General features: G+C 35.8%; 1 protein-coding gene across 3 annotated transcripts in view; it reads left to right on the top strand.

The window, feature by feature from the left end:
• LOC140153006 (ribosome-binding protein 1-like) overlaps positions 1 to 12256 on the top strand; it is a 66916-nt gene that overhangs the window by 13140 nt on the left and 41520 nt on the right. For all 3 annotated transcript variants that reach the window (XM_072175579.1, XM_072175578.1, XM_072175577.1), the window contains exon 3: positions 5604 to 5734. In XM_072175579.1, coding sequence (XP_072031680.1) covers positions 5604 to 5734 — 131 coding nt within the window. The remainder of the gene's footprint in view (positions 1 to 5603; positions 5735 to 12256) is intronic.

Raw genomic sequence — 12256 nt, 5'->3', positions numbered from 1 at the left:
TCTATGACTACTTAACCAGCTGTCTTCTTGTTGGTGATCCTAGAGTTCTTGCAATGTTCTGGACGACTGATGTAATATATCCTTATTCGCTTGTCCTCACGAAGTCCAGTGTACACTTGCGCTTATAAATCCTTATGTATAAAATCCTCATACTGAAAATGATGATGCTTTCTCCAATCTCCTTTGCGCTGTTATCTCCACAAATATATCTCCTTGCGCTGCTTTCTCCAAAAATGGTGTTTCTTTCACCAATCACTCTTTCTCCAGGGAACAGGTTTCTTTAACACAGCTCCACTGTTTTTTGACAGATGCGTGGCCTTCACAAACCCAGCAAACTCCAGCAATTTGACAGAAGAACTTTTAATCCTTTGATGAGGAAGAGCACTTTTGTGTGCTCGCTGTATTCTTCGTTGCTGTATTAAAATTAGCTCAATTATTGGCTATATAAACTGGTTAAAATGTACTTCCTTTTTGAAGCACGAAGACCATCACACACATGTGGAGTTTTCAATCTCCCATGGCATTCTGTAAAGTCCCAACAAAAGCCTTCAGCATTTTATATCAGTACTCATGCAAAAAACCCATCATCTATTAATAAACCATTACTTCAATCACATTTTCACAACATTGCTGCAATCTTGGGATTTCCCAAGATTAATTATACACATTCACATTACATCACTTCCTGGGGGTTTTTCCTGATGGTGCAACAATGAACTGGGGCTTTCCAAGTTCCAAACATAGATCTGACTTTGTTTACAATAATTTGGGGGAATTCCAAAATACAAGGGGGTTTCCCATCTCATGAAATACTTTCAGCTTGTAAACAAAGTTAGATAATTAAATTAAATCAAATTACTCAGGGCACATCACAACAGTAACTTGGACCCCGACTTGGACACTAACGCTAATTTAAATTAGCATCATTAGGGAAAGATGGTTGGACTATAGTCTACACTAGCCTACCTGTACCATGGTCTGACTAGATTCTGACCATCTTTACTTGGTAAAAACATGCACGTCTGACCGGGGTCTTAATTACTAGCAAGTAGCAAGTCAGTCCCAATCTGAATTTTTTTTCTTCTAAATTGTATAAGAAAATGGAAAAATAAACAGCCAAGACAGCTCATAATATAAAAAGTAACCCTTGCTTGACGAATTATTCACGAAGCATAGATCCCAGACAGAAATATCTTGCTTTTACATGTTTGATACGACCATGCTTTGAAAAAGGCTAATACTACCACCAAGGATCCCTACAACAGTCTCTTGCACAGTCTACATCAGCGAGAATCCATGCTTCCTGAGCAGTGATAAGAGTATATGGTGGATAAGAGGTTGATTTCCCTCGATATTATCTAGCAAGTTGCTCAAGGCATCATCAGGGCTGTCTCTTTGGCACCTCGATGTATGTACATGTATGTATAGAAGATTTAAAGGGAAGATGCTACATTGTACATACGTAGTATTATACTCTATGTAATATTGTGGTTATTGCCTCTATCGTGTGAGCTTGAAATTGCAACACTAGGTCAGGATGACAATTCTTTGGTAAATTGAAATATTGATCCATCATATAAATGTGTACTATATATCAATATACCAGTTGTGATACAACCTTCATGACAATTATGATACTGTATCTTTAGATTAATAGTTTTGATCTTTTTAGGTGTCAGTTTTGTACAATTGTTTATTAATTAATGCTTGTCTATATATATTTCAAAAGAAAATCCATGCAAACAACTCCATCAAATAATAACAAAAATCCCGACTGTACTTTTACTGTATAAACAAACATCTAATGTCTCATATATTTGATTGCTTGCTGTCATGAGATCCTTGTTGAGTGGGCGACGAGGAAACTTATTTCAGCATGAGGAGGAGGAGAAAAAAATGCAGATGTTTAATTTGATCTAGAATCTAATCGTTTGACTGAAGAACATACAAGCATGACATTTAACTAGTTATACATGTAGATGCCATTTGATAAATAAGATCTGGGACAACGATATATGATGCACCATACTATTTTTTATCAAAATACTTTAGAAATTAGCAAAAATGTGTGGCAGCATTCTGCTTCTTGTGTTATTGCATCATACCTGAGTCTGTGGTTAAATGCCATATTCACCTGTGACCTGCATATTTTTGGGAAATCAAGGACAAGGTGCATGTTTTGGCTTCCAAAATCATGTTTTGGCTTACAAAATCATGTTTTCCTCCTGTGCTTACCATAATGTATGATTTCTGTCAAATTTTTATTTTGTTATTCCCAATATCTGCTAGCGATTTTAAGCCAAAATAATGAGGTAAATTGAAAGAGACTCCACTGGCTAATTTGGGAGTTTAACATGAAGTTCTAATAGTAGGCATGTCCACTAAAAATTGAAGTACTTTTAAATTGATTCAGACCTAACTTATTGGATGGGAATTGATGAAAGAAACATTTTGGCGTTTAAATAATCTTAATCGGACGTTTCATTCCAGAGATATGGCCTTTCGAGTGTCACGGTTTTATATAGGACTGCTAGAACATGTTAAAAAGTTAAAGTCCAAAAAGGAATACTAACAGAAAGTGCAACTTTAAGGTACTTTTTCTTAATGTATTTATTAACTATCTTATCTGGAACATTATATTTGCTTATAACAACATGAAAATAAGATCATCCTGAAAATTTAATCGATTTTGTTGACATACAACAAAACTATAAGACCTCAAAACCCATGGTTTGTTTGTTGAAACCTCAAGCATGATCATAGATGGCACCATGGAAAATATCTCCATAGAGGAGATGAACAATAAGTGCATTATTTCAAATGAAAAGCGGTAGTCTTAAACATTGTTCAATCTTTTAAGGTCAGCACATTTTATCTTCAAAAATTATTATATTTCATCATGGCATAAGTTTGGTAACATTAATCACTACCAATTTTGAGAAATTTGCTCCAACTCAAAGGTTATCTTTACTACATTGAGCAATACACTGTGTGCATGGAAGCCATGATGGTCCCCGGTTTTTATACTCCCTATGAAATGGACATGGTAGTGAGAAGTGCACGGGAAGTGCATGATTTGAGATGGGCATGTAGGCTTAAATATTCTTAAATTTCTTAACATCCTACACATTTTGTCTTCATAAATAGTTAAATTTTATGAGTATGTAAGTTTGCTTGTCTGATTCACTCCAAATTCGGAGATAATTGCGTTTGAACACCTGATGCACGGAATGGTGTCACTTCAACCTGTTGTAGTTCTCATCTCATTAAATTTTTCATTAAAAAAGTTGATCTCTTCATGCAGGAAGGTCCTCTCTATTTACTGACCAAACAGGAAAAAGTTTGGTGAATGTTTTCTGGTGGAATCAGGAATTTCTTGAAACACCCTGATATAGGCCTACATTTGGATCAAAACAAGTATGTACGCCATTTAACATGCCTGGGATTTCTTGTATCGATCAGTTTCTCCATAGACAATACGTGTGTGAGTGCACGCACACAGTAAATGAAAAATCGTTCTAGTGGAAACTGTATTGAGAGTGGGCATCCCTACTAATAGGGATTTAATGTCAAAGTAAGAATATTATGGTCAAAAATGCTCTTTTATCCTACAAACACAACACATTTGGCTGACTCCATCAAGTAGAAGTTAGCATGGTTAGGACATATCATGAAATCATGTATAAACGTAAATATTCCAAAAATCATGTATGAAAATTAAAAAGAACAAAAAACAAATTCACTAGATTCAAAAGATCATACATTGTGGGAAATATGCGAAAGTATTTGAAAGATGGTTCCACCTGCCCAGGAAACAATCCAAATGTATTCATTCAAGTCTGTAGGCTTATTGTCCTATGGAAGCATGGTGGCCCAATGGTTAGGGTGCGAGATTCATAATCGAAAGGTTGCGGGTTCGAGCCCCCCTTGAGCAAGATAGCTTAATTCCCAATTGCTTCACTCCACCCAGGTGTCAAATGGGGAGCTGCTGGGGGTAATCACAATCTAAGTCGCTGAGAGTACCTGCGCATCAGTTGCGGACTTGGTGAAGCGGAAATGATTCTGAGATATCCTAAGTGTGCTGATAATTAGGTCATGCCTAGCTGAAGCGCACATTAAATCAAACAACATTTATTTTGTAATTTTTTTGTCCCAACTCCCAACATACCTGACAAAAAAAACACCTTTTAAGCCCTTATTTTAAAAAGATGACCAAATTTTAAAATAGGAGTTTAGGATAGAGCTGTTTCATTTGGCAAAACAGACTAATATTTTTCTTAATCCCAAAAACTGGAATTGGGTATTTACTGTGGCAACGCTGACCAATGCGAGTGTATAGCACGTGGTGACCACCTCGACTTGCCTATTAATGGAAGAATATATTTCACCTCATGAAAATATTCTTTCCATTGTACTCATTAACATTCAATATTTGTATACTAAGTTGATCAATATGCCCCACATGTTCTCTGAAGTCGACCTGTTTGATGTGTGCATGGATCATTGAACTCTTTCAATCATACCTAGGATAAATTTGACCAAGGCCACCTAAAATCTCTTCAAAAGCATTCATGCACAGGTACTTGAACTATATTGAAAATGCATACCATCCCACGCAAAATCAATGCGATGACCTCACCGCAGTTACCTTGTGAACTCTAATTCGCAGTTACGACAATGGAGAGCGATTAGATACTTTGTATTTATGTATCATTGGAGCATAAATTTGTGACTTCAGTGATTACTTCAGTAACGATCAACTATGCAAACTTGTGGAACAAGCCTCTGCTCTGAACAAGGCCATAAGATCTGTTTTGCCAATGTGTCCTAGCTGCCTACTCACATTTTTTATGATAAAAGTTCACATCTTTGCACTTTGCTTGAACATGCATTTTTTATACATACTTCTGCCTTGAAAGTTAATGCACAGCCCACACATTTATCCAATCTTAAATGTTCACCAACTGGTACATATGTGTATCAAAGTTTACGCATGGCCCACACATAAATTTCAAAATATCTTAAATATTCAGCAGACGATTGTACATACCAAACAGTATTATTGTAAAGTGTATAATACATGTAACCACTTGACTTGACACAAAATAAGTAGTGTATGTGTGTAATTTTAATAGTTAAGTTTTAACTATTTTTTCCCCATTTTCTGGTGGAAGACGCAACTTGATAGAACTTTTTAAATAAATATTCTACACATTCTGATGGAAATCAAGGAAAATGAGCAAGGATTTCAACAAAATTATCAACTGATTCAATTTTAATTTAGTTTCAACAAGATGAAGCATACATTGCATTTTGTACATTATAAAAAAGAAATTAAAATGAAATGAAACCCACTCATTACTGTTGCATGTTACTTGTATGTCTCAATTCCCCTACATGTATTTGTTTATTAGGTTGCCAGACCAAGTAACTTCATATTGTTTTGGGGCCACTATCTGCACATAGTCCCCATGTACCCCACTATCCACTTTGTCTTCTACATGTATGATCTGTTGACCATCTACACATATGTGATGTCAGACAAATAGAAAAGTTTCAGGTGTCAAGTTCATTATATGTGCCATTTATTTTGTACCTTTCAGATGGAACAAGTGTTCGCAGTCTAATTGCTGGATTGAGATCTGCCAAGCTGAGTGACGGAGATGTACAGAAAATTGTGGAGATACTTCATCAAAAACACCCAGGAAGTACGCAGGCTGAGGATTGGATTAAGGTACTTACTGAATTTTATTTACCAACTTACGTACATTTAAAAAAAAGCATAGAGAATTTTAGAGAAACAGAGACAGTATGCGCTTAATCGAAAATACTGCGGATAATGTGATTCAAATCAATGCAGGAAATGCAACTGAACACAATTTCCATCCCACATTTCCCTGTTAAAGTTACAGCATATATGTTTATGCTGCTGAAATTAATGAACCAACGCTGCTGAAATTGACGAACCAATTGCAGAAATCGAATTGCGAGTACCGCAACCACTCCGGTATAAGCCCACCCCCCTAGATGGCAGATTTCACTTCAAAAATGGGGGGGGGGGGACTTATAACTGGGGAGGGGCTAGTACTTGAATTTAGAAATAAGAAAAATCATCCCCATTTGTATATGCCCAATGTACCAGTAATTTCTATCATCTATGTTAATTTCTTAAAATTCTAAGTGTGGAATGTTAATTATCAACTGATATTTTTTAATATTTGTTCTGAGAGAAAAGCATTGATTTCATTTAAGGGGTGGGGTATGAACGTTTGGACAGTATTTATTGTGGGACATTAGAGCACATCAGACATATCAAATTGCAATCTGAATACGAAGAATGTCCTTCTGATATCAAATAATTTTGATTTTTTGAAATTCGCAATGTAATACACATTGTATGGCAAATCATTAAAAATTGATATTTTTGATATTTAACAGCACTCGAAGTAAACTTAATAAATCTAATGATTTATACTTAAAGTGTATGTAGGTGGGATGATCAATTGAAAATTTTGACCTTTATATTGAAGATATGGATTTTTTCCCAAAACACCAACAAAAAATTGGGTCTTTTTGGGAAAAAAATCCATATCTTCAATATGAAAGGTTAAAATTTTCAATTGATCGTCGGCTTTTCCTCCCAGCTACATACACTTTAAGAATATATCATTAGATTTATAAAATTTGCTTCGAGGAATGATATATATCAAAAATGTGAAAAATATCAAATTTTAATAATTTGTCATAAAATTTTTATTATATCGTGAATTTCAAAAAATGAAAATTATTTGATATCACAAAGACATTCTTCGTATTCAGAATGCAATTCGATATGTCTGATGTGCTCTCATGTCCCACAAAAAATACTGTAGAAACGCTCATTCCAGATCCCTTAAGAACTTGGCCAAAATTTAGTACTGGGCTTATAGCCGATGCACCAAGGCATTAGCCAGAGGGGTGTCCAGGTGTCATTTGGACGCCCTGTTTTCAATTTGGACACCCTAAAATTCTGATTTTTATAATGGAGTGAATAGGAATTGGACACCCTGATTTTGTAGAATAAGGTATTTTTGACCATTTTGGACACCCTAAAGACGCCCCTCTGGCTAATGCCTTGCTATGCACCCTTGTTCCCAGAATGTTTTGAAAAATAGGGGGTGGGCTTATACCTGAAGGTGGGTTTATACCCGGGTGGTTATGGTAATTGATGATTTTATGCATGTACATGTATACTGCAGTTTAACATAAATAAAAGGCATATTTTGAATATACCAAAATATGACGTTTCCCTATAGTCAAATTTTTTTTTAAAACAGCGACCATGCTTTTTCAGATTTTTGGGTCGGTTGATAAGGGCAAGTCAACTTATTTTTTTAAGCCTTATGATGCATCATGTAATGCCTTGCTTTAATAATGTATCATTTATTATTTTGTGAAGGACTCTGTGGTGCTTTGTAGATCACTATACAATGTCAGCATTTTAAAGCAATAATAACAACAACAATCACTAAGCACTTACTGTCAATTTAACTAATTAACTGTACATTATAACCAGAATAATCATGATAATGGGGATGATACTGCTGTTCAGTCTTAATACGTATGACAATGATCTTTAGGTAACACTGAAGGGCAACTCACATTTCAACTGCTCAGAGCCAGAAGTGGGTAAGTGCAAAGGCAGCTATTGCACGTACCCACTTCGATTTATAAGACTGAAGTTTTGGGATCTTTTAAAAATATTTTTCACCCCTTGCAGACCCCTACCAGCTCAAATCAAGCTTGTCTGACATGTTCACTGTACACAAGTCATATACAATGTATGCATTGATGCACATGTAACAACATTCTTTTCCCCATTGTGATTCTTGGTTATGTTTCTGCACATTAACTTTATAAATGATAGCTCACACTCAATCCCTCTAATAATTAGGCCTATACATGTATCTCACATTTTGTACCTCTCGTGTGAAAAATGCCACGTTACTACTCTAGCACAATATGCAGCTAGCTCTGACAGCCCTGAAGCACCACTTGTGTCTAGTCAATGTTGTGTTGTCTTTGCCATAGATGTTTATACTTACAATGCACAGTACATTGGGATGGCCAGTGACACTTGTTGCCACAGTCTCCAATTCCATCTTTGGTTTCCTCTTCTACATGTAAGCAACATTTTTGATATGAAACATTAGTGATTAGAACAAGGCAATTTTAAACATGTGGGAACATGCAGATCTATAACAGGCTGTTCATGTTCATTTTCTTCAAATTATAACTTAATTATTATAAATTTTGTCTTCATAAAAGACTACTCAATTAACAGAAGCATTATTCTACAAAGTTTCTGCTGTTATTAATCAAACACCTGTTCAGTATCTGAATGAGACTTATTAAAGTCACACAGCTACTACCCCAAAGACCTGCAAATGAGGACAGGCAACTTCTTGCAATCTAATCAAGGACCCACTTGATTTTTTACTATCCAACTGAGAGATGGATGGCCCTGCAACTGCAAATGAGACATGGTCTTATGTAATACGCTGTTTGCAATTGCTGATATGGAAAAGGAACCATGGATATCCATGGTTCATGGGTGTCCTCTGGATAAAACCAAACACCCATTCCTGAGTGTCCCCTGTTATCAAGCCAAATTTTGTGGGTATGTCGGCTGTCCTCGTTTGTGTAGAGCAAAATCAGGTGTATTACCTCGTTTCATAAAATAAACACACACACCTACACAACAAATTCCAGGAAAGAAAGGGTGGCTAACACCTGTATCATTCTTGCTTTGACCTATAACCTACAGCAAAATGTGATACTGTGAGTTGCACATTAATCAGGAAGAGGCCAACTACAGTACACAGAATAAGGCAATAGAAACAAAGCCAAGAGGAGAGGAATACTGACAGCAGTGTGAAAAATAAATTATACCTTGTTTGAAACATCCCATGCATGTCGTGCAAAGGTTCAAACGATTTGTGCATGTAAAAAAAATCCATAGAAACTTAAAATTACAGCCAAGGTATAACACCTGAGCAATAAGTGCTATGCATATTAATGTTGACTAGAATATGCCATTTTTAGACACAAATACCACTGTTTGTCAGGGGGTCAAACCCCCACTCTTTTTATTTTCACCCACGCTTTTTATCAAAAATTGAACCCTCGCCCTTTTGTGACCAAAGCTTATAACATTGTTTATCAAATTCGGAAGACTGAACATCAGCGCTACATGGCAGTTTCATAGTCAATTGAAAACATCAAATTAATTTCTGAAATTTTTATTTGAAATTTATGAACAAAATATAATTTTTTTGAAGAGATCATCAAATTACTTTATTATAATATTTTTTAAATTGGTAGCTTTACCCACATGTTTTATATTGCTCCCACGTTTTTTAAAAACCCACCCTTTATACAGCAAAATTTTAACGCCCACCTTTTTTACCAATTTTTGGAATTCCAATCCCCGGCCCCTCACGATTTAGAAAGCGCGCCGGACAAACAATGCACACACACACACACGCCCCTACATTAGGGAGAGGGGGCAGGGGCAGATAATTATTGCACAGCCTCTTACTATTTGAGAACAAACTACTAAATAAAATAAATGTAGATATTTATATAGCGCTTTTATGCTGTAAACAGCCTCAAAGCGCTTTACATTTATTCCGCCATCATTAGAATATGTCGGAACCACGTTTGCAGCCTACAAGTGGCGCAGGGTCCATCAGTACAACGACTGTGACTACCCTTAACAGCTTCCCATTGCACCTGGGTAGGGTGAGTCAAGCGAGGCAAAGCGCCTTGCCCAAGGGCGCAACACGGTGGTGGGACGGGGAATCAAACCCACGCACGTCGAGCAAGCTCTCGGATTATGAGTCCAAGGCCGTAACCACTGAGCCACCGTGCCCTAAACTGAAAGTGTGTAAATGAAAGTGTGTAAATATTAAATGGGAATCTGAAATATTTTTTGTTTTAGTACATGTTTTGCCACTCCATAGCCCCCACCACAACAAAAAAAACCCCAGACACCACAACAACTTGCCTTTCATCGCGCCTGCCATTGGATATTGTAGGTATGTGGACTCACAGATCCTGGATCTGTGTTGGGTTGGACTTCAAATAGAAAATTTTTTGAAAACCCTTGTCAAGTCTCAAGAGCTAAAATTAAAGTATTGAAACTAGCATAATACCACAGCTACCGAAGAAAACATAGCATGTTCATGTTGCATGATGTGACCTAAAGCCTGATTTCTAACTCAACATGCTGAGTTGGCTTCCTGTTTCAATGAAACGAGCTGTTTCAACTCTGCTGCTGGTCTGCTTCGTAAATGAAATGAGCACACACTCAAAACAAGCTATTTTCGTGACTACCTTGTTTTCCATGAATAGACAAAAATCTATTCATCATAACTTTTATGATTTTTGTTAGGCTACCATGCATACAATGTACATAATACATAGGCCTACATTCATGATCACATAATTTAATTTCACAAAAACTTGGCAGTAAAATTGCTTGCCAAATAGGTTGTTTTTGTTACCTTTCTGAGAATTTTACATTTAGAAAACATAAATCTGTCAAGCTAATGGTACATGTACTTACATTGCATGATCTCATGATATTTTGTACTTTACTGTACCTAAAGTATAAGGGAATTGATTTCTGAATAAATATTATATATTCTAAGTCAAAAAGTAGCACATGGATTTATAAACTAATTATTACATAAAACTAATAAAGAAATTTCAAGTTGCTCTAATATACCAAACAAAAAGCTCAACTTATTCTGCAAATGGGGTTTCTGCAATGCATGCAGTATGTTCTACTGAATGCCTGTGCAGAAGCATCAGTAAATTATAATAATAAATTTATTAAAATGAAGATAAGCTTAAATTCCGGAGCTCATAATCTGAAATATTCTTCTCGAAAGGTTAGGGATTGTAAATTGTACAGCTCTGCACCTCTATGGATGACTGGAATACTTGCCTGTACAAGCTTTCTATTTCCTTCATTCATGCTATAATGGTGGCAATTCCCTCATTTTGAATTTAAGCGTCGTTTGGAAAGGACTTCCCCAGGGACGATATTAAACCATGCCTTTCTATATCTATGGATAATTTTGTACAATATCATAAATTTGATAAAATGTTACCAATTAATTACAGTAAGAATTCTGTACATTAGTGCAAGTACTTGTCAACGTCTTTGATATGACGCTTTATAAAAGTCTTTTTTTATTTAAATTTAAAGAATGAAAACTAATTTATGTGTGTAATCTTGATGCTGTGCATGGTACATACATATTGTAGGCAAATTTTGAAAACCATGTTTGGCTCGCTTCCTGCAACTCCATGATCATGAGACGTCATGATAGCAGTCAATGTAGTCTGTTTCCAGGGTATATGATGCATGCATGAGATTCAAGGATCAATATGATCCATCCATGGATTATTGAAATTGCATCTTCATCACTCAAACACATAAATGTCTCTAGCTTATTTACAATGTATTAAATCCACTGCAGGTCTACATGGTGGATAATAAATGAAAACTTGTTCTCATAGATTTTAACCTTAAAAGAGGAAGTTATTTGGTAGTCTGATAATAATAAGTGGTGGTACAATGTACTAATATGCTTTAAAAATGGATATTTTGGAGCACTACAATGTGCATGTACTACAGAGTTCTGTAAAAATAAAGTTATCTAGGGGAAAATTGTCTTTTGTATAATAAGTGATGCAGCACATCAAGGGGGGGGGGGGCTTTGTAGGTGAAGTCAATTTAGAATTAAGTATTTCTGCTTTGAAATCATTTTCTTAAATTGATCAAGGCATTAATATTCTTTTAGAGAAAAAGCATCCCAAATTCTTATTATTTCCCTATTTTTCTGTTTATTTTAATCTATATCTTGACACTTTGCCGCAAAGTCTCTCCCCTTTTGATGTGCTGCCAGACGTTGTATTCTAGAACCAATGAATGAAGTAATGTCAATTGGGGCATAACCTCGAAAAGGATGTTATTCCCAGCGACTTTTTTAAAACACCTATTTTGACAATTTGAATTGAGCAAGATACTTATGACAAGTTAAGTAGGATAGTAGAACCTTAACTGTTCAAAGTTCCCTGAACTGCCCTGGGTTTCCAGGAACCTAACATGATGTTACTTAACTTGCTCAGTATGTCATCATCGAATATGATCGAGGAACCCAAGGAAGACCTCAGTGTGATTTTTTTTGCTCACAGGCTTCTT

The sequence above is a fragment of the Amphiura filiformis genome, chromosome 5, assembly GCF_039555335.1.
Source record: "Amphiura filiformis chromosome 5, Afil_fr2py, whole genome shotgun sequence".
Taxonomy (NCBI): domain Eukaryota; kingdom Metazoa; phylum Echinodermata; class Ophiuroidea; order Amphilepidida; family Amphiuridae; genus Amphiura; species Amphiura filiformis.
The sequence above is the reverse complement of the archived record's forward strand: the minus strand, read 5'-3'. Positions and strand labels throughout refer to the sequence as shown.